Source organism: Peromyscus maniculatus, chromosome 5 (genome assembly GCF_049852395.1).
Source record: "Peromyscus maniculatus bairdii isolate BWxNUB_F1_BW_parent chromosome 5, HU_Pman_BW_mat_3.1, whole genome shotgun sequence".
NCBI classification, from domain to species: domain Eukaryota; kingdom Metazoa; phylum Chordata; class Mammalia; order Rodentia; family Cricetidae; genus Peromyscus; species Peromyscus maniculatus.
Window position 1 is genome coordinate 44,980,201 of NC_134856.1, and position 22,376 is coordinate 45,002,576.

A 22,376-nucleotide genomic window follows, 5' to 3' on the forward strand; every position below is an offset into this window, starting at 1 on the left:
ACTTTGTTGACCAGGCTGGCCTTGAACTCATAGAGTTCCGCTTTGTCTCTGCCTCTGCTGGGATTAAAGGTGTTAGGAACTCTAATCAAGCCCGTCTTAGGGCCAGTTGTTTGCAGCTGGCTCTGGCACACAGAAGATCATGCTGATGTGGGTGGTGGTGGTAGCAGCAGCACACGACTTTAATCCCAGCAGGCTGATCTTTGTGAGCGTGAGCCAGCCTGGTCTACAGAGCAAGTTCCAGGATAGCCAAGGCTGTTACACAGTGAAACCCTGTCTTGAAAAACCAGAAAACAACAAAAAAGGGAAGTTCCCTTTCTTGAATTTCACATTGAAAAATCCCAGGATGGAGTTAAGAGAACAGAGACCTATTAACCAGCGTAAAAAGGGGTAGTCTGAGATGGCATCTTCAGAGTTTAAAAATGTCTTCTAATTAGGCATGATGACATACTCCTGTAATCCCTGTATTTTGTAGGTGGATGCCAATGGATCAGGAATTCAAAGCCATCCTTGACTACACAGTAGTTCCAGGCCTGCTGGAGTTACAGGAAATTGTACCTCAAAAAACCAAAGCAGGAGCTGTAGCTCAGCTGCTAGAGTGCATGAAGTTGCCAGCATGCACGAAGCCCTACCTAGGCCTGATTCCCAGTACCACACAAACCGGGCATGGTGGCACATAACTGTAATTCCAGTACTTGGGAGGTGGATGTAGGAGATTTGTAGTTCAAGATCACCCTCAGCTACAGAGCAAGTTCAAGGTCAGCCTAGGCTACGGGAGACCCTGTCTCAAACAAAATAAAGCCCAAGCAAACAAAAGCAAAAAAGAACAAGTGTCTTCATTGGTCAGTCAGTGTTTCATAGGGCACTGGTGAGGGGACAAAGGACAGTGACATTCCTTCATGCCCTCAGTCATTTCAGCCGGACTCCCCACTGGGTGAGGGCACCCTCTGAAGCCTCAAGCCATTCCAGTGACCTAAGGGCTTGGGGACAGATTAGGATACTGGGTATGTGAATACAGACCATTCCATACGTAACTTCTGCTAGAAAACCTGGACACAGACTGTGATTCACGTTGGTATCTACAGATTTAAAACTCATTTATCCAAGTCAGGAACCATTTATTTGTCATCTAACAAGTCGGGGCCTGCTGCAGTGTCTAACATATGGGCTGTTCACCACCCATCTCTGTGCGTCTGTCTGTCAGGGCTGTCAGTGAGGGAAGGCCAGCTCGGCCTTGATGGGCTTCACCATCAACTAGTACAAGTCCTAACACAGCTGTTCTGGGAAGAGGCACATGGCCTGACCCAGTCTCCTCAGCTCCCCCAGCCAACCCTAAGCTGTGTGTGTGTGTGTGTGTGTGTGTGTGTGTGTGTGTGTGTGTGTGTGTGTGTGTGTGGTGGTTGTGTGCACTCATGCTGTGTGGGAGGCCAGAGGTTGACATCAGGACTCTTCCTCAGTTTCTCTCCACCCTATTTTTTGAGTCTTACTGAACTTGGACATCGCTAATTTTGTTAGACTGTTTGGCCAGCGCACCCCGGAGATTGACTCCCTGTATCCTGTCATGCTCGGGATCACAGATGGGCTTTTTTACTGGCTCTTACCTTAGTGCTGAAGATCCAAACTCCGGTTCTTATGTTTACCCACTGAGCCATCTCTCCAGCCCCTCAGACCTGCTTTTTACACTTGGTTTTATTTTATGTGTATGGGTGTTTTGAGTGCATGCTATGTGTGTGTACCACAGGCATGGCTGGAGCCTGCAGAGCCCAGGAGGGGGCATAGGATCCTCAGGAACTGGAGTTGCAGGTGGTTGTCGGCTTTTATGTGGGTGCTGAAAATGAATCTGGGTCTTTGGAAGAGCAGCAAGTGCCAATAAGCCACCTCTAGCCTCTCAAATCTGCTTTTTAAAGTAGAGTGGGGGGCAACTTGACAGGACACTTTTCTTTTGGTTTTTCGAGAGAGGGTTTCTCTGTGTAGTCCTCTGGAGAGCAGGCTGGCTTTGAACCCAGAAATCTGCCTGCCCCTGCCTCCCAAGTGCTGGGATTAAAGGTGTGCACTGCTACCCTCCACTTGGAATTTTATTTATTTTTTTTGTTTTTCAAGACAGGGTTTTCTCTGTGCAGTGTTGGAGCCTGTCCTGGAGCTTGATCTGTAGACCAGGCTAGCCTCAAACTCAGAGATCTGCCTGCCTCTGCCTCCCGAGCAGTGGTATTAAAGGTGTGCGCCAGTGCCACCCTTTTTTTTTTTTTTTAAACTGGTCACTTTGAACCACTCTTCTGAGAATTGCTCCTGGAGCCATTGAGGCAGGGGATCAGTTGGAATGCCTGCCAGCCTCAATGGGACATAGAGAAAGCTTGCTACCTAGAAAGCTCATCACTATGCGATAGTACAGGATGGAAATGTTCAAGGCAAATCTGATTACCTCAGCACAACAGAGCTCGACGTGATACCTGGTTCCATTCTTTCAGTCCAGGCCAAAGATGTCTGAGGGATCTCAGGGGCACACCTACCCCTCCAGCAGAGTCTCAGACGCTGCCCTGGCTGGGGGGCCTGTGTGTCCTTGACTTTGCTATGCTGTCCCCTCCACCGCAGACATTTCTGTGTGTCCCTCTGTCCCGACACTCCTCTCCCAACACAAGTTCCCCAACACTCACATGGCTGCGGGAACCAAACAGCACCGAGAGGCTGTTCAGCGTGCTGTGAAACATGATGTGTGCACGCTCTGGCCAGTTCCCTGATGACTCCAGGCAAGTTTCCTCCCGTGGAAAATGGGGCCGTGCTGAGGCTGTGTGGTGTGTGCGTGCAAGTGTGTATGTATGTATGTTGGGGTGGGTGATCCTGAGAAATGGTTTTATTTGTTGATGATACCAGGAGCTTTCTGGTCTGTTGACCTGTCACTGTCACATTCAAATCACTTCTGTGACCAGTTCTGTGTGCTGCAAACTATCAGCCATGTCTTACCAACATACCTAAGTACTTCTAACTCTCATGAGGGACTGGTACCAAAAGGCACAATACTGTATCTTCTGGAGTGTGCTAGACCCTTCTACCATGCCCTGCCTTGACAGACCACACCAACCAAACTACACACGTTCAGACACCTTGCCACACTAACCACAAGGTAGCACAGTCTCCGGACAGCCTGTCACGCAGTCTTCCCAGTCCTGAGCGGTGGAACGCACCCTGTCTCCACTTCTCTCCAAAGGTGTCTCTGGTCCTCCAGGGATGCAGGCCATTCGGCTAAGTGGCCGCATGGCACATTCCTCATGCCAGACAGACCCTGGCTCAATATTGGCCAAGGCCTCAGTGTCTTTCTTCCTCCTTAGCTTCACAGTGTACACTACACTCAAGGTTACTTCTTAATGTGTCCCTGTAAGCCCCTAGAGGCCTTGTGCACAATTCTTAATTAGAGCACTGTGTTCCTCAAGAAGTAGGTGAGCAGAGTATAGAAAGAGGCTTGTTTTATTATTTGACCTCATACCGCTCTAGGGCAGTCAATTCCCCCCCACACCCCCTAATTAAAAGGTACTAGATACTCTGGAATTCTGACACACCCATCTGGGACATAGAGAAGACAAAGGACTGGGGCAGGGACAGAGAACTCAACTCCTAAGTCTCTGCTCCACAGGATCAGTCATAGAGGGCCCTTAGACACCTCCTTAGTCAATAGGCCCATGGTGAGGGCCAGCAGAGCACTGGGCCACCAGACCCACAAAGGGCTCCAAACTGTCCCCAGTACTGACTCATCCTTCACAGGTCCCCACAAACATTGAACCATTCCTAACTCCTGAATAAAGGGCATCATCTCTGTGGGAGCTGGGTTCCACTAAACACAGATGTGAGGAGCTAGATAAAATACTTTTTTCATACATTTTTATAAACTGGGTTAGATAGTGTCTACCATGGTTCAAACTGTTAGAAAAGAGGATTTTTGGGGGGTTGGGGTGGGGGGAGTCAGTGCTGGGGACTGAACCAAGGGTCCATCGAGAAATGCTAGGCATTTGTCAAGGTGGCTTAACCCTTTGAAAGTGAAGCAGGCTATCAGGACAGCTAACAATGTGACTGAGAAAGCAATTTTTAAGAACTCTGGTGGGCTCACACAGGAGTACATACTGACCAAGAGGAAAAGCTCCTGGGTGGCCCATGTCTGCCTCCTATGTCCCACGTGTGTCCTCCTGTGTAGCCAGCTCCCTGCCTCCATGCTACAGTCATTGTATTCAGCGCACAGGGTGTGGCCAGCAGGGCTGAAGACTCCTGGCACCTCTGTCTGGTTTATGCCTATGAGAAACAGCCACTGGTTCAGAGAACAGCCATGTCCAGTTCAGGCGGCCTGGCTTGCTGGTGGGTCCTGGCCCTCGACTCTGCCGTCACAGTGAGAAGTGCGGAGTGTGTTTTCCGAGCTGTTGAAACAGATGCAGATCTTAGTGAGCAGAGAGGACCTCCTTCCTAACAGGCAGCCCTCTCCTACACTTTTGCGGCCCTGAGAGTCAGCTGTTGGGAGGCAGGTCACCCTCTTCTGGCTCAGCCTGAAGCACTTCAAAATCCTTCCCTATATAGAACACAATCTCTTGGATAATGTTGAAAAAATGTTTTCTGTCTGTTTTGTTTTGTTTTTCTTTTTTTTTTCTTTTTTTTTTTTTTTGGTTTTTCGAGACAGGGTTTCTCTGTGTAGCTTTGGAGCCTGTCCTGGATCTTGCTCTGTAGACTAGGCTGGCTTCGAACTCAGAGATCCACCTGCCTCTGCTTCCATAGTGCTGGGATAAAAGATGTGTGTTACCACTGTCCAGAAAAAAGAAAAAAAAAAAAAAGCTTTTATGAAAAACTGAAATCCAAGTTCAGAATAGCTCAGCAACTACCAACACACGGCCATCTGCTTTGCTCTCCTACCTCCCTACTCTGCTGGGACAGCTTTAAAAAATAAATAGAAAAGGCTGTTCATGACAAAGGCTGGTAGTGCGGGCACACTGGCCAGCTAGTCCCAATTCCCTCCCTTTCAGCCTACCCTTGCGACAGAGGCTGGAAATGCTACGTGCAACATCTGCAGTTTCCCCTGCAGCCGGAGTGGTGCGCTGACCCAGGGCTGCTTTGAGGCCACTGTCTTACTGATCCTGACACACACCGGTACCCTCATTTGTATGTTCACTTGTACTAGAGTTAGGCAAGGAGGCACTTCATCAACACACACATGTACTGTAGAGAAGGTTTTTAAACTGTGAGATAGGGTGCTGGGGGCACACAGGACTGCAGGAACAGTCAGGAGAAGTAGTCACCCCAGTGCAGTGAGTGACATGCCAGACAACACCACAGGTCTCTTGTAGGTCTGGAGGTCCTGGGTGCTGGCTGGTTCAGGTTAAAGACTTCCTCTATCATCATCCCAAGACCTGTAGAGACCATCTGTTCTGATGCCAGCTTAAAATGCTCTCTTGCCACCTGAACGGTCCTTTGCGGATGGATGTAACAGACCATGAGTTCAAATGTAGCTTGTGAACTCTCTTTCTGGGTAATGAGATGCCAGCCATCTGGTGCCACCATTCAATTTGGTTGCTGCAAACACCGCCCACACATCCGAGGCCTAGATGGGGAAGCCCACTGTGACCTAGTGGTGTGGTGTTCCTTGTCCTTGTCCTGCTGGCACCAGCTCACTTCAGCCTTCTGAGACCCTGCTCTTACTCACACCATCCACAGGCCAGAAAACAGACCTGTGGTCAAGGTCACAGAGCTGTAGCCTTTGAAGCCCACTTTCTTCCTCATTCACATGCCCCAGGAGCAAGTGACGGGATTTAATGCTGTATTAGCATGGGTGGTTTGTTATTGATTTCCTTCTTTCATGCTTCCTAGGCAGGTAGTTTGGGTTTGGAATTTCCCTGAGGAGTATAAAGACAATAGTTCTTTAGAATACTCCCCACCCCCTATTTTTGAGACAAGATTTACGCTATAGCCTAGGCTGACCTGGAACTATACATAGCCCAGGTTGGCCTCAAATTAGTAGCAATCCTGTCTCAGTCTCCCAGGTGCTAGGATTCTAAGTGTGTGCTAGCACTACTGGCAAGAATATCCTTTGTCAAATAAAAAACTGAAGAATCACTGAGGTAGAAAATACATCTGAAGTAGACTTTTTTTTTTTAAGAGAAAAAGGGAGTAGGAAAAAACCAAAAAACTACTCAGTATTAATTTATACCACTGTCCCACCTTACACATGAGAATTTCATGAGAGAGAAGCTGAATCTATTGAGAACAAATGTCCAGGGACTCAGCATCTGCCCAGGGAGCCCCCTCAGCGGTCTCTGGGAAAGGTTGATGTCAGAGAAAGATCTGTGGCCTCACAAAACTCCCACCACCCCGACAGGGCAGGACGTCGCAGCAGAGCCAAGGAAGGGGAGTGGCATCTTCACCTTCACCGACCTCACAGAGGGTTTCTATTTGTTTATTTAAAGACAAATTGTAAAAAGGAAAATGGATGGAACCAGCTGAGATTAAGATACATAAACCAAACTGCAATGTAGAAAAAGGGCCTTGCTGGAAACATGATGAACACTGGAAATATTTCACAGACACACGGAAGAGCTCACATTGTCAATAGGATTAAGCTGCTACTAATTCTCCCCAGAATGTCAAGGTTTCATTTTGCTCAGCCTGAGATCTCGCTCAATTTCAAACTGCCTGTGGTCCACTCGATCCAGAAAAGCTTTCCGTTCAATGTACCTGGAAGAAGACAGAAACAGTGTCAGTAAAGTCTGGCAGAATGGCGTCCACCCCTGCACTGTCCCAACCCAGGGGAAGATCAGGCTGCAGTAACCAGCGGGAGAGCCAGGTTGACCAGATGACCACCCGGACTATCACTGACCCAAACCACTGCCATTTCACCCACACAAGGACAATTCTGTTCAGACATGACTGAAACTAAAGTGGAAAGAATGAGCTAAGCCCTTTTTGTTTGAGACAGGATCTCACTCTGTAGACCAGGCTGACCTTGAACTCACAGAGATCCACCTGCCTCTGCCTCCTGAGTGCTGGGATTAAAGGCGTGTGCCACCAAGCCAGGAGTAAAAAGTAAATATTGACTGGGCAATTCTGGTCAAAGTTTGAATCTTTCTGAGCCTCACTGTTGTCTACAGCAACAGGATGACACTGTATTTTCTGGCTCCAGTGATATGTTGAGTTGGCAGGTAAGAGGAAGATCTCTCTCTCTGGTTTTTTGAGACACAGTTTCTCTGTGTCCTGGCTGTCCTAAAACTTGCTTTGTAGACCAGGTTGGCCTCGAACTCAGATCTGCCTGCTTTTGCTTTCCAAGTGCTGGGATTAAAGGTGCACTCCACCATTGCTAGGCCAAAATATATTCTTTTAAAAAAAAAGAGATGTATTTTGTGCTTGTGTGTGTGTGTGTGTGTGTGTGTGTGTGTGTGTGTGTGTGTGTGTGTGTGTGTGTGGGCAGGCACATGTGGAGGGCAGAGGACAGCTAACTTGTAGGGCTGCTTCTCTTCTTCCACCATGGGGTTCTGGGGACTGAACTCGGGCTGTCAAGGTTGGCACAGGTGCCTTTGAACCACTGAGCCATCTCATTGGGCCAAAGCTATGTTTTTGTGTATCTCAAAACACAAAAAATACACCTGAAAATGGAAGAAATAGGCTAGAAAGCCAACCACCAAGGACTACTCTGAGGGTGAACAATTAGCCAAGGTTTGCAAAGCCATTTGATTTCCTCTGCTGTTTCCCTAGGTACCTTCTCCTTAGTTTGGGGCCAGGCTGCTTCTGTGGCATCAAGAGGCCAGTTCCTGAATTCCCCTAGCAATGAGACCAAACACCTCTGCATCCACAGTCACACACAGGGCTCCCCTGAAGCCTGGAGCTCTGCTCCAGCTCTCAAGCCAAGGTCAGAAGGCTCCCTCGAGGTCTCCCTCAGTCTTCCCAGACAGGGTGGGAGGGAGGCCAGCCTATGCTGGCAGGCACGATGCTCCGGAGGGAGCCTGGCTGCTTAATGAGACACAGCTGCATTTTAATGGACCCTTTCTTGCCATAAAGTGTGCTGCGATTTGCTTGAGGGGAGGAACTCTCTGCTGCTAATTAATCTATTGAGGGAGCAAAATTGCCATTAAAAATGGGAGACATAATTGAATCTCTGCACTAATTTTTCTTTGTTGCACCATGGAAAATGTGCATCTGTCACTACAAGGTTATTACATTCATGGTGAAATGTAACCAGGTCCAGGAACCTGTGTTCTTCGCTGAATTCAGGTCTTGGTTTTCTGCCCCTCAGCATCCTGAAGTGAAGCCCACCTGCTTGCCAGATGAGCCTGTGGCTACTAATCCTCCACACACTACCAAGGACTAGTCAGAAAATACAGGTTCTGAGGCCAGTGGAAGCTGAATTTGAATCCTGTCCCTCACTGGCTGTATGACTCTGGACAAGTCATATAAACTTAGCAAGTCTCAGTTTTCTAACATATTAAAAGGGGGAGGGGACAATAACACAGACACACAGACACACACACACACTACTGCTAAGGCTGAGGCAGGAAGACTGATGTGAGTTCTACACTAGCCTGGGCCAGAGACCACTCCGGCATTTTTATTTTTTTGGAGACGGGGTCTCATGCATTTCAGGATGGCTTGCTATATATAGACCAGGATGACCTTAAGCTTCTGACTTTACCTTTCTAGTTGCTAAGATTACAGGTATGAAGCACTATGCCTGTCTTATAGGATGCCAGGGTTTTGTACACACTAGGCAAACACTATACCAACTGAACAGTATCCCTGGATCCTGAAATACTGTCTTAATGAACAACAAAAAGAATCCCAAACCAAAAAACTTACATCCCCTCCCCCTGCTAAAAGAAAAGCTAGAGGGAGATAAAGCCTCCTTACTCAGATGGGCTGCTCTGAGGAGTAAATGTAGTATATTAATAACACTTAGCATGGAGCAAGAGCTCAACAGACTGGTAGCTAATACTGTCACTATTATTTTAGATAGCCAACTTCCATCAGGGTCTTGAGGACAGCAGATGGCCCAAGTTGGGATGTATGCTGTCTGAAACTAGTAACTACCGCCTCGTCTGGATCAGCAATTAGGCTGTGGTGTCGAAACTGTCAATGAGGTCAGATTAGCTGGAACACACGGAAAGACTGTGCTCAGGCTTGACACAAGTCCCTCGGGTCAGAGTTGTCAGATTTAGTAAGTGAAAATAAAAGAGACCCAGTTAAATCTGAAATTCAGATTCCCTGGCAGAGAGAGCAGCGGCACAAACTGTATGCTCCTCTGATAAAGGCAAAAAATGGGGACCCAGGCGAGGAGGTGTGGACACAATCCGAGGGCCTCACCTACTGCGATCAGTCGTTCCCAGCCCCTGCCTATCCTGGATCTGGAGAAGTAGACACGTGGGAACCGGGGACTTGGTGGCAGGCAAGCTAACTGCCCCTTGGAGGAGCCAGCAGAAGAGCAATGAACACAGGCGAGAGATGGTACTGTGCCAGCGTCACATGCGGGTGTTTCAGGACAGAGCTCTCAATCTGCTGGGAGAGCAGGGAGGAGAAGGAAGCGACTCTCACATTGGGATGCCCACCGAGCATGGATAAGGGCTTGCAGGTTCCAGATGGCCGGGAGACCACTGGAGACAAAGGGCAGAATAGATGCTAATGGGGCAAAGCTGAGGCCAAGGGAAGCCTGAGACATCAACAAGAGCACACGCACAGATGCGACTCAGTCCCCAGGGCAGCCCAGACAAAGGCCATCAGGCAGGTCTGGCTATGTTATCCCTGCTCACAGCCACAGGCAGCTGCACGAGGGTCCTGTGACAGCTTGGTTCACATCCAAGAGCTGAGCGTGCTGATGTGCAGAGGCTGACTTGGTGCTGTGGACGAGAACGACTTTGATATCTACCATCTGTACTTTTGGGAAAGGTATAGGTATTTAACTTTTGGCCTTGTGTGTTTGTTTGTTTGTTTTTTTTCTCCTCTGTAAAACAGGAATAAAATGTAATGCCTCTCTGTGGACACAATGAAACTCAAGAAGTGCTTTATAAGAGCCGGCTACGCGAGCTATTTGGGGTTTAGGTTCTCGCTTCTCATCAACTTAACCACAGCCATAATCTGCAAGGCCTCAGACCAGGACATTTGGAATTGAGACCAAGACTGGAAATGCTCTTGGGGAAGGGCTGCCTTGAAGGCCACCTGAGGGTTCGCCTACTTCAGCTGGGCTGCAGGGGTTTCCAGGCACTTTAATTGGGCCAAGTTCCAGAACACATCTGCTGGCTGACAGGTGCAATGGGAATTATGGTTCTTACTCTTCTTTGGCCTTGCTACTTTTCTGGCCTGAAGGAGTATGTCATCCTCTCAAGCTACTATAGTCTTTTATGGCCCATTTCAGCAGCAACAGCAGATTTATTTATTTACTTATTCATTCACTCTACTCTTCCTTCCTTTCTTCCTTCATTCAAGACAGGGTTTCTCTGTGTAGCTCTGGCTGTCTTGGAACTCACTCTGTAGTCCAGGCTAGCCTGGAACTCTTGGAGATCAGCCTGTCTCTGCCTCCCTAGTGCTGGGATTAAAGGTGTGGGCTACTGTGCCTGGCAGAGCAAGCAGGCCTTTATTATCATTAAAAAAAAAATACACTAATAGCATCAAGAACTGAGGTGATTTTCCAGTTTTCCTTCCAGAACTGGGTTATACACAATAGGCTCTGACATCTTTGGGACCTTTTGACTCACATTACTTTTCTGCCTCACTTATCTTGAAATTCAGGACACTGGGTAGGGAAGAGCAGGGAGCACTATCAGGGAAGATGCCAGTACCTCCTGTCAGAGAACCCAGCCTGGAAGAGGTCAGAGGGTGCTGGCTTGCAAAAACCACAGGAGAGGCTTCCTGCCACTGCTGGGGAAAAGGGCATGCGCAGGAGACACAGGTAAGAGGACACTCTGGGGCTGGAACCGTTACTGGTGCAAAGTGCTGGCTCCCTGTGCACGTCTGGTGCTGCACAAACAGCACAGCAATGACACACTCCAGCTCCTGGTGGGCAACAGAAGCACTCAGACCCAGCATGTCTCTGGGGTAGTCCTAACAGGGCAGGATTCCTCTGCCCTGGGGGCTTACTGCACACTAACAAAACATGACAACATCAGTCACTTAGTACAGCAGAGAAACGGGGTGATGTGACCGAGGTGGTGGAGCTATTCTAGAGTGGCATCTGAGCCGACAAATCAGAGCCTGTAGGGGAGGGACCTCACAAAGGGAAGAGCACCGGGGCTGGGCTGCAGTAAGCAGCGGGAGAAGTGGACAGAGCGGGTGGAAAGGCCCTTCTGTTCTGGGTCACTGGCAGAAAATGGTGGCTAAGTCTTAGAACCAGTGTTTGCTTGGGAAGGCAGAAAAGCCAGCCTGGGAGACTTGGAGAGATGCCTCCAAGCTCTACCCCAACACCATGGAAAATATTCCTAAATAGCTGGCCAGGACTTCAATGGATAAAGCATCCAGCTTTCCAGTGAGGTCTGAGTCTGAGGGTGGTCAGTTAATGCAAGTGGGAGAAAAGAATGCAAGCAGAAGCCTGCGGGGAGGCCAGCATTTTGCCTGTTTTGCTTCATTACCCCAACACCGGGAGAGGCCTCGGAAAGGCTTCCACTGTACAGATGACTAAGCTGGAATTATCGCCTGTCCTCGCTAGCTAGCTCTGTTGCTGTGGGGAAACACAACCAAAACCAACTCTGAGAAGCGTAGATTCATCTGGCTTACGAGTTATAGACCATTATGGAGGGCAGCCATGGCAGGAACCTGGAGACAGGGACTGAACGAGAGCGCTAGGATTAAAGGTGTGCATCACGACAGGGGCGGTGGTGGTGACACTTTTAATCCCAGCACTCGGGAGGCAGAGGCAGGTGGATCTCTGAGTTCAAGGCCAGCCTGGCCTACAGAGTGAGGTCCAGGACAGCCAGAGCTACACAGAGAAACCCTGTCTGGAAACACAAAAACAAAAAAGGTGTGCATCACCATGTTTGGCAAGATTTATTGTTATGTGTCCATGTGTGTATGTGTGGTGAGTGCAGGTGCTACGGAGGCCAGAAGAAGGCATCCGATTCTCTGGAGCTGGTGTCCCAGGTGGTTGTAAGCCGCCCGCTGTGTGTTAGGAACTGAACGCTGGTCCTCGGGAAGAGCAGCAGGCACTTTAAGCCATCTCCAGTCCTACTGTCTTTTTTTCTTCTTTTGATGTTTCCATTGACCTCCAGTTGTTGCTATGGCCATTTCTGACTCTGACATAAACAGAACTCTATTCCGTGTATTCTTTTGAAGCTGATGTGCTAGTTTTGCCTGCTCTGACCTTCATTTAAGTAGAGCCGCAGCCTCCCTTCCTCCTTTACGCCTTGATGCTTCTGTGACTCGCTTATGTTCACACCCACTGCTGGACAGCAGCCCACTGTGCAGACCGGATATATTTGACTTAACTGTCACACTAGTGACAGACCGTTGGGTTATTTCTTGTTTTTGTATGTTGTGCATATTGTCAGTACATACCTGCACTTCTACTGGGAATAAAGCTCCGAGTGAACTGCTGAATTACAGAGAATGACTATACGAAGCCTGAGCAGATCACGGTAAGTGGTGCTTTCCAATTTAACCATTCTCTCAGATGTCTGTCACATGAAGAGACTACCCTCTTTATCACTGGTAATGTTCTGGTCTTAAGGTCTACTTTGTCTAATATGAATGTCATTGTATCAGTTTTCCTTTGGCTAGTACTACATAATTCACCTTCTTTCCTCTCAACATTTCCTCATCCCACATTTTACACCAATCTTTTTAAAACAGCAAATTGTGCTTTGATTTTTAAAAAATTTAACCTGTTAATTTCTGACCTTTTTTTTGGGGGGGGGGGCGTTCAAGACAGGGTTTCTCTATGTAGTTTTGGTGCCTGTTCTGGATCTCACTCTGTAGCCCAGGTTGGCCTCTAACTCACAGAGATCCACCTGCCTCTGCCTCCTGAGTGCTGGGATTAAAGGCGTGCGCCACCACTGCCCAGCTAATTTCTGACTTTTAACTGGAACATTTTGTTTATTTACATTCAATAAAAATACTGATAAATGTAGTCTTTTTTTGTTTGTTTGTTTGTTTGTTTCGTTTTTCGAGACAGGGTTTCTCTGTGTAGCTTTGCGCCTTTCCTGGAACTCGCTTTGGAGACCAGGCTGGCCTCGAATGCACAGAGATCCGCCTCTGCCTCCCGAGGATAAATGTAGTCTTAAATCGACCATTCTAAGGGCTACAGAGATGGCTCAGCCAGTATTGCTATTGCTGAGGACCCAATTCTGTTCCTATCTACACAGGTGGCTCATAACTGCTTGTAATTCAATTTCCAGGGTATCTGAAGCATGTGCACATACCCAAAGATACACATACTCATAATTAAAATAAAACAAATCTTAAAACAAAACCTCCAAACCTATCATCCTATTCTATTTGTCTGGCTGTTCACAGGCTGCTCTAAAACTCCCTATGTAGCCAAGGATAATCTTGAACTTCTGATCCTCTTGCCTCTACCTCCAAGTGTTGGGATTACAGGCTTGCAGTACCAAGCCCAGTTTATGTGGTGCTGGGGATTGAACCCAGAGCTTAATGCAAACTAGGCCAGTGCTCTACAGATGAGCTACATCCCCATCTTAGTTATACCATTTCCCATTTTCTGAAAAGTCCTCACTAGGTAGACATCTTCAATTTCTTTATTATTTTATGCATGTAACTGTTTTTGCCTAAATATGTATCTGTGCCTGATGCCAATGGAGGCCAGAAGAGACATTAGATCCCCTGGGACTGGAGTTATAGAGGGCTGAAAGTTGCCACATGGGAGCTGGGAATTGATCCAGGTTTCTAAAAGAGCAGCCAGTGCTCTTAACTACTGAACCATCTCTCTAGCCATTGGGTAGGTGTCTTTTTTTTGTCGTTTTTGTTTTTTCGAGACAGGTTTCTCTGTGTCTAGTCCTGGCTCTCCTGGAACTTGTTCTACAGACCAGGCTTGCCTTGAACTCAGAGATCTGCCCCTCTCTGACTCCCCACGTGTGTGCCACCACCGCCTTACTGGGTAGGTGTCTTTTTAAATCTTGTTTTCTCTTCCACTCTGTGTATTTTTTCCACTCTGTATTTTATTAACACTCCCTTATCTCGAACAGCATCGCTCCTTACTTCTATGAGATCTCTACCTGCTTAAACATAGTAAATGTTGTTCAACCCACATAATCAACACTCAGAGAGGCAATCCAGTGTAGCACACTCTAGCACTTCTTCTGCTGAATAGCTTGGCTAGACTGACTTGGATCTGGTGGTTAAGCACGATTATAATATTTTTAAAAAATTTTAAAACATATTGGATAGCTTCCAGGTTGATTTAAATGTTAAGACATTTTGAAATACCTCCAGGGCCAGTGAAATGGCTCAGTGTATAAAGGTGCTCGCTGCCAAGCCTGACAACCTAAGTTCAATCCCTGAGACCCACCATTAAAGGAGAGACCTGAAACCCACCGTGTATCCACCTCTCCATAATAATTGTAAAAGAAACAAAACAGTGGCGCATACCTTTAATCCCAGCACTTGGGAGCCAGGCGGATCTCTGTGAGTTCGAGGCCAGCCTGGGCTACCAAGTGAGTTCCAGGAAAGGCGCAAAGCTACACAGAGAAACCCTGTCTTGAAAAACCAAAAAACAAAAATTCTCCCAGTTTGGTTCAAATAATGTTAAGGTCTTATTTTGAAATATTACTCCCAGAGCTGGGTGTAGTATGCATTCCTATAATCTCACTTAGCACTAAGGAGGCTGAGGCAGGAGGATTGTGCAGCTGGCTTGGGCTACACAGTGAAGTCCTATCTTAAGAAAAAGAAATACAATGCCCCTACTTGTTTTTAATTATAATTTAGGGTACATTTTATTTACTTTTTGGCTGGCCTGGAACTCACTGTGTAGACCAGGCTGGTCTCAAACTCATAGAAACCTACCTTCTCCTGTTGGTGGTTGAAAGAAAATGTCCCTCATATAGAGAATGATATTATTAGGAGGTATGGTATTGTTGGAGGAAATGTGTCACTGGGGTTGGGGGGGGGCAGGCTTTGAGGTCTCATATATGCTCAAGCTATACCCACTCTGACACACAGTTGCTTGTGCTCTTGCAGATCAAGATGTAGACCTCTCAGCTTCTTCTCCAGCACTATGTCTGCCTACATGCTGTCACTGTCACCCACCATGATGATACTGTAAGCTAGCCTCAATTAATATTTTCTTTTATAAGCGTTGCTATGGTCAGTGTCTCTTCATAGCAACAGAAAACCCTAACTAAGACACCCTACCCCCCAAGTACTGGGAATAAAGGCTAATTTAGGCTAACTAATAACCTGAATGACATGTACTTATATAGGCCATCATGTGATGAGTGGCCATGTCAGAGAGGCAGCAGGTGGCAATTGACTCCAGGAGATTGGCCCACCAGATGCAAGTCACTGGGGGTGACTCTCGGACAGGCAAGGGCCTTTGTCTCCGGAATGTCTCTTGCTACTGCTGAGCCTTTACATGTTTGCCACTGCCATCTTCCTCTGGAATCTGGCATGGAGTGATTGTGTGTTGGGGAATCCTCCCTGCCTTTGATGTAGTGTGATTATCTCATGGAATATCCTACTCTACTGGGCATTTTTACCTGTGGATTATTATGAAGATGATTTCCTCTTAAGCTGTACTGTTTAAAGTGTTGCCCCTGCCCCTGATAAAGTGAGGGCTGCGGAGAATAGAAAATAAGAACAAGGAAGTGTCACACAGCTAGGTCTTACAAGTTTTTCTTGAAGAGCTGTTTAGATTAATGATTAAGGAAAACAATTGAGTCCCAGGAGTTAGCTCAAGCTCTTTTTGATATTGGGAAAGGTGTTTATGGGTTTCGGTGTGCATCATAGCCAAAACAAAGCTTTTAAAGCCGGGCGGTGGTGGCGCACGCCTTTAATCCCAGCACTTGGGAGGCAGAGGCAGGTGGATCTTTGTGAGTTCGAGGCCAGCCTGGGCTACCAAGTGAGTTCCAGGAAAGGCGCAAAGCTACACAGAGAAATCCTGTCTCGAAAAAACCAAAAACCAAAAAAAAAAAAAAAAAAAAAAAAAAATGACTTAAGGTTAGGTTAAGATGTTTTTTTTTTTTTTTTTCCTGGAGCTGAGGACCAAACCCAGGGCAAGTGCTCTACCACTGAGCTAAATCCCCAACCCCCGGTTAAGATGTTTTTGTTAACAGCTTTGAGGTAGAAAATCTCAGGGAACAATAAAGTTCAGAAAGGCACACATTCAATGGGTGAGTGGGGACTCACTGATGTCAGGGAACAAAACAATGACTGCCTGGCCACTGCTGGCTGACATACCTTCCTTGCTCAGATGGGTTGGTGATCAAAGGTGATGATTAATTAATTCCTTGTACCCATTTCTGCCCTCAGCTTCCTGACATAAAAACTGTGGATGAGTGGGTATGCACCCGAGGATTTAAAGTAGAGCTGACTGATTGTCTTACATATGTAAAAGTTTAGATGTATGATTCTTTTAAGATTTTTTAAATAAGATTACCCTTTAAATAATAAATAATAAAGTAATTGATCCTTTCTTTGTAACCACAAAATGCAGCCTGCCAGTAAAAGAACTAGCTGAGAAAAATACCTTGCTTGCTTACACTCTATTAATCTATAACAAGTTGCTTAGTCATGAATGTATGTGGGTTCTTGGGGAGAATTTGTTTTTCACCTGTAATACATAAAATGTTTAATCATAAGGGAAATACAAGTAAAAAACAACGTGTAATTCATTGTAATCATTCGCTTAAAAATATTATGTAACCACATTGTAACTTTCATATTGTTTGAAAGATTCTGCTGGGGTAAATAAGCTGTAAGGGAAAAAATAAAAACCCAGAAGGGACACATCTGGATAGAGGTAAGAAAATAAAGAGACGAGAAGGAGATGATAGAAAGATCCTGAAGGTGATGTATGTGTGTGTCTTCCTTTTTCACCAGCCCCAGATAGTTAGGTTTTGCTCTGCTCGATGGCCTCAGAGAATTTTAACTTTTACTGCCTCAGATAGAAAAGTCAAATTGAGTGATGAATCTGCTGATTCATGGCTGAGCTGCTGAAGGCTCTTTATGGCAGCTCTCTTCAAAGCACTTTATACATATTACATTCGTGTAAGTGACACAAACATTCTGCTTTCACCCGAATGCAGGTGTAAGATTATCCCGATTTTACTGGTAAAGGAGCTGAGATGACTGCCATGCTGAGAGAGAAGATCTTACTGGTGAGGGGCAGGGTTGATGGGAAGCCCGGACTGGATAAATGGCCGTTCAATACCTTAGGAGTGAGTAATATGGACTGAAGCCATGTGTCTGTGTTCCTTAGGTTTCTCTTGCACTCCCTAAGCACTAAATGAGCCCCATTTCTTTCTACTTACCAAAAAACATATGGGGCAGCTGGGTGTGGTAGCTCTTGCCTGTGATCCCAAACTTGGAGGACTGAGGCAGAAGGATTGCCATCAGTGTGAGGCTATACTAGGTTACAGAGTGAGATCCTTTCTCAACACTCCCACAGGGAAAACAAAATAAACACTAACAAGGAAAAGGTCATTTTTGGTTTACTCCAGAGTGAACAGGAAACGGCACAGCAATGGCCTTGCATATATCATACAGGCTGTAGAAAACGGTCAGACTATGCCCTGGACCATAGTAACATGGTCGAAAAAAACAATACCAAACCATTCAGGACAACGTGACAGTGTCCTGGCACTGGGCTGGCTTCCTTTGCTTTTGAAGCACTTGAACTAGCCCAATTCTCAGAAGACCAAAAGATTCAGATTAGGACAAGCCAGCTGCCATAAGCCAGACCCAGCCTTGTGAATAAACCAGGAGACTTACAGTTCACTGAGCTTTAATTCAGCAAACTCAGTCCAGGGGAACACTGCTCCTCACTCCCGGCCCCCATCTTCACCCAGTGGCACCTCACAGACGGGATCTGCCTCATCTTAACAGAGCTTCCCCAGTAACCAAAGCACTCCATTATTTTCATTGCACAGTGAAACACTCCTGCTTGCTGAACAGGATGGTTGAAAGAGTCACTGCAGTTCTTGGCCAGAGGGGCAGAACTGCTCCTTACCCTTCTTTCCCTCGGTTATGGAGAGCCAGTTCTTCACCGATCCCTTCTTCCTCCTTGAAGCTCTCCCAGTCCAGCTTAGACTTCTCAAGCGTGCTCATTTTCTGTTTTTTGGCTCCAATTTTCCCCAAAAGGCTGCTCATGCCACTTGACCTTTTTATCCTATGGAAAGGAAAAAATGAATATAAGAACCCTGACCTCTAAATTAACAGTGTTTTGTTTGTTGGTTTTGGTGGACCCAGGGTTCCCTAGATTGGATCCATCTGTCTCAATGGAGCCATGCTGGTACTTAGGGCATTTTCTTTTCTATGTGGAAACTGTAGGCAGGTAGAATCCTAATCCGCCTTTCCTGCCTAACACACACACGACTGCTCAGCTGCACAGCTGACAGGAAGCCCTCAGCCCTTCAGACCTGTGTGTGCGAGGCAAGTCTCTGCTTGCAGGGCGGGAGGAGGATGGTGGGGTTCAGACAAGGCTTTGGAGTCACATGCACAGGTCCAAATTCTAGCTCTGTTCCAATGACTCAAGGCTAATTGTTCAAGTACATGTGTCTCGATTTCCCAATCTACACTGAATGCTTACTCATGGATGGTGGGAACTATTCATGTAAAGGGCCAAAACAGCATCCGGCATAGGGGTCAAGGTGCAGTTAACTGTTGGCCACTGTGAATCACTGTCCTCGCTTGTGTTCTGAAGCCCCAGGGGACTATTTCACAGAGTAAGAACCAGGGCCTAGAACATACAAGCAAGAAGTCATAGCACTGTAATAGGGCCTTTTAAAGGCAACTGCCTTTCAACTCCTGGAAACGGGGCCTGTTTTTTTCCCAGGAGGTAGAGAACATCCCAAAGCAGAGAATGTACAGCCTGTGCTCTACTTGCTGATGATGCTATCTATCATGAGCTGTGGGAGAAACCCCAAATGCCAAATTCGAGTCTCGGCAGGTTGAATGTTTCTAGTCAATGTTACATGAATGAGATAAGGCAAACAGAAGGCAACCAGAGTTCGTAAGAAGGTGATATGAGAGGAGGAAACTATAGAAAGAACATGGGCTTAAAAAACATTATTTTTTTTTTTGTGGGTTGGGGGGGGGGGCAGGGATGTGCAGATCAAACGTCAACTTTGTGGTGTTGAGTCTCTCCCTCAACCTTTATCTGGGCATTGATGCCAGGCTTGTAAACTTGGACTGTCAGGTGCCAAGGGCCTTTACCCACCAAGCCATCTTGCCAGCCTGCTTTGGGCTTTATAAAATTAAAATGAATTCTCTGCTGGAGGAAACTGGAGGTTATTTTCTGCTTCACAGAGATAGGCAAGAGTTGAAATATGCAGGCAGCGCAGGCTGGCACTGCAATGCTTACTCTCCCAGTGTCTTCCCATCTGACTTGCATTTGGCTACTGGTGTAGATAACCTCAGGTTTAATGCCGAAGGGAATCGTTTCTGAGCAGACCTATTATCATTCCAACCTAATACGAAACCATGGACTGTGGGCTATTTGTGCCCTAGGATAGGCCAACAGGTTAGTGCCCACACCAAAAACACAAGAGACTTGGGAGTGGTACAAACATTCTTATTCTGATAACACTGATACAGAGGATGTCAGGCTAGTTCATTCCCCTACACACTGGGCTTATTCATTAAGATCAATTGGATAAATAAACAAAATTAAGAGAGATTAAACAAAAAATACAAGGAAGGCCAAACCAACAGAAAATGGAGATACAGGACAAAATGAGGCCTCAGGACTTGAGTGTTTCCAAGATGAGAAGCTGCTTAAGAGTTTTCTGAGATCTACTTTGCTTAAGATAATTCTAAATGGGATCAAAATGCACTGTATACATATATGAAAGGACCCTGGTCCTTTTTGTGTGGTAGTACTAAGCAGTGATCATAAGAAAATTCAACTACAAGGTATACCCTCCCATTAAGGAAACAGATATTACATGTGTCTTGTCTGCTCTGTGCCTCAGCAGGGACTTGGATTCATTGTTCTCTGTAGGAAGAGTCCTACTGCTGCTCATCCTCCACTATGACCTAGGCTACTGTCTATTTACAAGGTCTGGAAAGGAACTGAGGAAGAGGCCCCTACTGAAGAGGTTGGCAGAATGTGCCAATGGGGTTCGAGGATATACAAAACCTTCCTTCCCTGTGATCTTTAACAGCAATTCCAATAACTAGGCACCCACAGGAGAGTTCTTGGTTTGAAACAGGATTTAAAGTCATCTTTTTTCATCCATCAATTATAGTCATTCAACAGAGATAGCAGCTCCACTGTGCTTGAAATTAGGAAAACACACACACACACACACACACACACACACACACACACACACATACATACACACACAAAGCTACAAGGTCTGATCTTTGGCTATGAGGAGAAAAAAATATCTAGTAAATAGGGTAACAAACAGGCAAACTGTGACCATTTACTAGAAGACTCTAAAGAGGAAGTCGCTGAGGGGCTGTTTAATATAAGCTTATTTCACACATTTGTTAACCAAACTGCACTGTGAGGGAACAAACCTGTTACAGTCCACAGTGGTGGACCCGGGACTAGTTCAGTGCTCCTCACACCAGCTGCTGGCTTCTCCTGTGCATGACCCCACAGCCTGGGACACAAATCCTGTATGTGCTTGCACACTCCCATTTCTACTATTGCTCAGTTGGGGGAGGAAGAAAGGTCCACTTTCCCTGTTGTCCTGGAGCTCATCCATGCCTTACTCATTCCTTTTTCTTTGTTGAGACACGGTCTCACTATGTAGCCCAGCTGGCCTGGAACTTGCTATGTACACACAGCTGACCTAGAACTCAAGAGATCTACCTGTCTGTGCTAGGATTCAAGGCGTGAGCCGCCACACTCTGCTGTCTTACTCTGTCTCACTCACACTGAAGCAAAAAGCTTACTCATGGCATAAGATTTTTAGACTTTTAATTGACCAAGTCCCCGATTTGACAGCACAGTTACTCAAAAGTTAACTATTACTCAGTTACTCAAAGGAAAAAAAAATCCCCTCCTCATAACAAAAAGACTCAACACTGTGCTTGAACTGACAGACAGAAAATCAATCCAAGTGGACCAGCAAGTACAGCACATGTCTGGAGCACTAGTGAGCTCTCCTTAGAATATTTACAGAGCTAGGCTCAAGTCTACACCTCACATCAAAACTGGCAGAACCACTAACGTGCAAATCATCTGCAGCAGACTCTTTGGCAGAGAGCTGCCTGTCCTTAGTGTCTGCCCTCTGTTTACAAGGGAGGGGCGCACATGAACTACTTTCCAGGGCTGGGTGTAGGCCTGGCACCTTGTAGGAATGTGAGGAAAGCTCAACCTAAGAACTCCCTGTTGCAGGCTTGGAGCTGCTCTTCCTCTGGTTTTCCCTAGATTAGCTGAAAGCTTTAAGAATGAAAAGTACAATCCAAATCTCTGATGGCTGATTTCACTACCCACCTGTTAACTAATCTCCCAAAGCCCCGATCAGAGCAGAGCACTCAAGGAAAGGACTGAAGCCAGCGGTGACAAAGCCTCTCTAGACCCACCCATCTCAACACGGAACCTGAAGGCAGAAACTCCTATGAAGAAGTCCTAATGACCATCTTGTGGGGTTAGAACCATCAGAACTCTTTTTTTTTTTTTTGGTTTTTCAAGACAGGGTTTCTCTGTGTAGCTTTGCACCTTTCCTGGAACTCGCTTTGGAGACCAGGCTGGCCTCGAATGCACAGAGATCCGCCTCTGCCTCCCGAGTGCTGGGATTAAAGGCGTGCGCCACCACCGCCTGGCCCATCAGAACTCTTTATACTGAAGCTGACACAACCCCAGGAGAAGATGTGGCACCTACCAACAAAAGGTGAAAACGAGAGCTGGCCAGCAGCCACAATCTCACAGCTTCACACTGACACACTGCTCTTCAGTTCGACTGCTCCTGTGCTAATCCTACAGTAAGGGCATTTGTTGGTGTGGTTTCATTTCCCTGAGATAGGGTCTTGCCATGTAGCCCAGGCTAGCTTCAGATTTTTTTAAATATGTGAATTAAGCATACCTGATTATTTTAATGGCAAATGTCTCTTCAAAAACAATGCTATGAGTCCCTCTCCATGTGTTCAGTGTGGAGATCTGATCTGATCTGCTGTGGACTCTCAGCTGGCCATCTCAAAGAGGACAATGCAATTGTAGCTGACCGTGGTTCAATTTGAATGAAGAATTCCTCCTAGGTAAGGGCCCTCCATTTCCACCAGTGAGACCTGAATCCCCTCCCCAGAGCAGAAGT

The 22,376-nt window shown here is 46.6% G+C and overlaps 1 protein-coding gene across 3 annotated transcripts in view; it reads right to left on the reverse strand.

Moving 5' to 3' along the window:
• Positions 1–1,694: 1,694 nt before the first annotated feature.
• The window catches only part of Cfdp1 (craniofacial development protein 1), a 99,199-nt gene continuing 78,517 nt past the window's right edge, over positions 1,695–22,376 (reverse strand). For 2 of the 3 annotated variants that reach the window (XM_042277732.2, XM_042277729.2), the window contains 2 exons: positions 18,116–18,274; positions 6,382–6,696 (listed from right to left, as the gene is read on the reverse strand). In XM_042277732.2, coding sequence (XP_042133666.1) covers positions 6,606–6,696; positions 18,116–18,274 — 250 coding nt within the window. In that variant the 3' untranslated portion in view covers positions 6,382–6,605. Of the gene's footprint in view, positions 4,395–6,381; positions 6,697–18,115; positions 18,275–22,376 lie in introns of those variants that run through there. The other variant, XM_042277731.2, reaches the window with a different exon arrangement.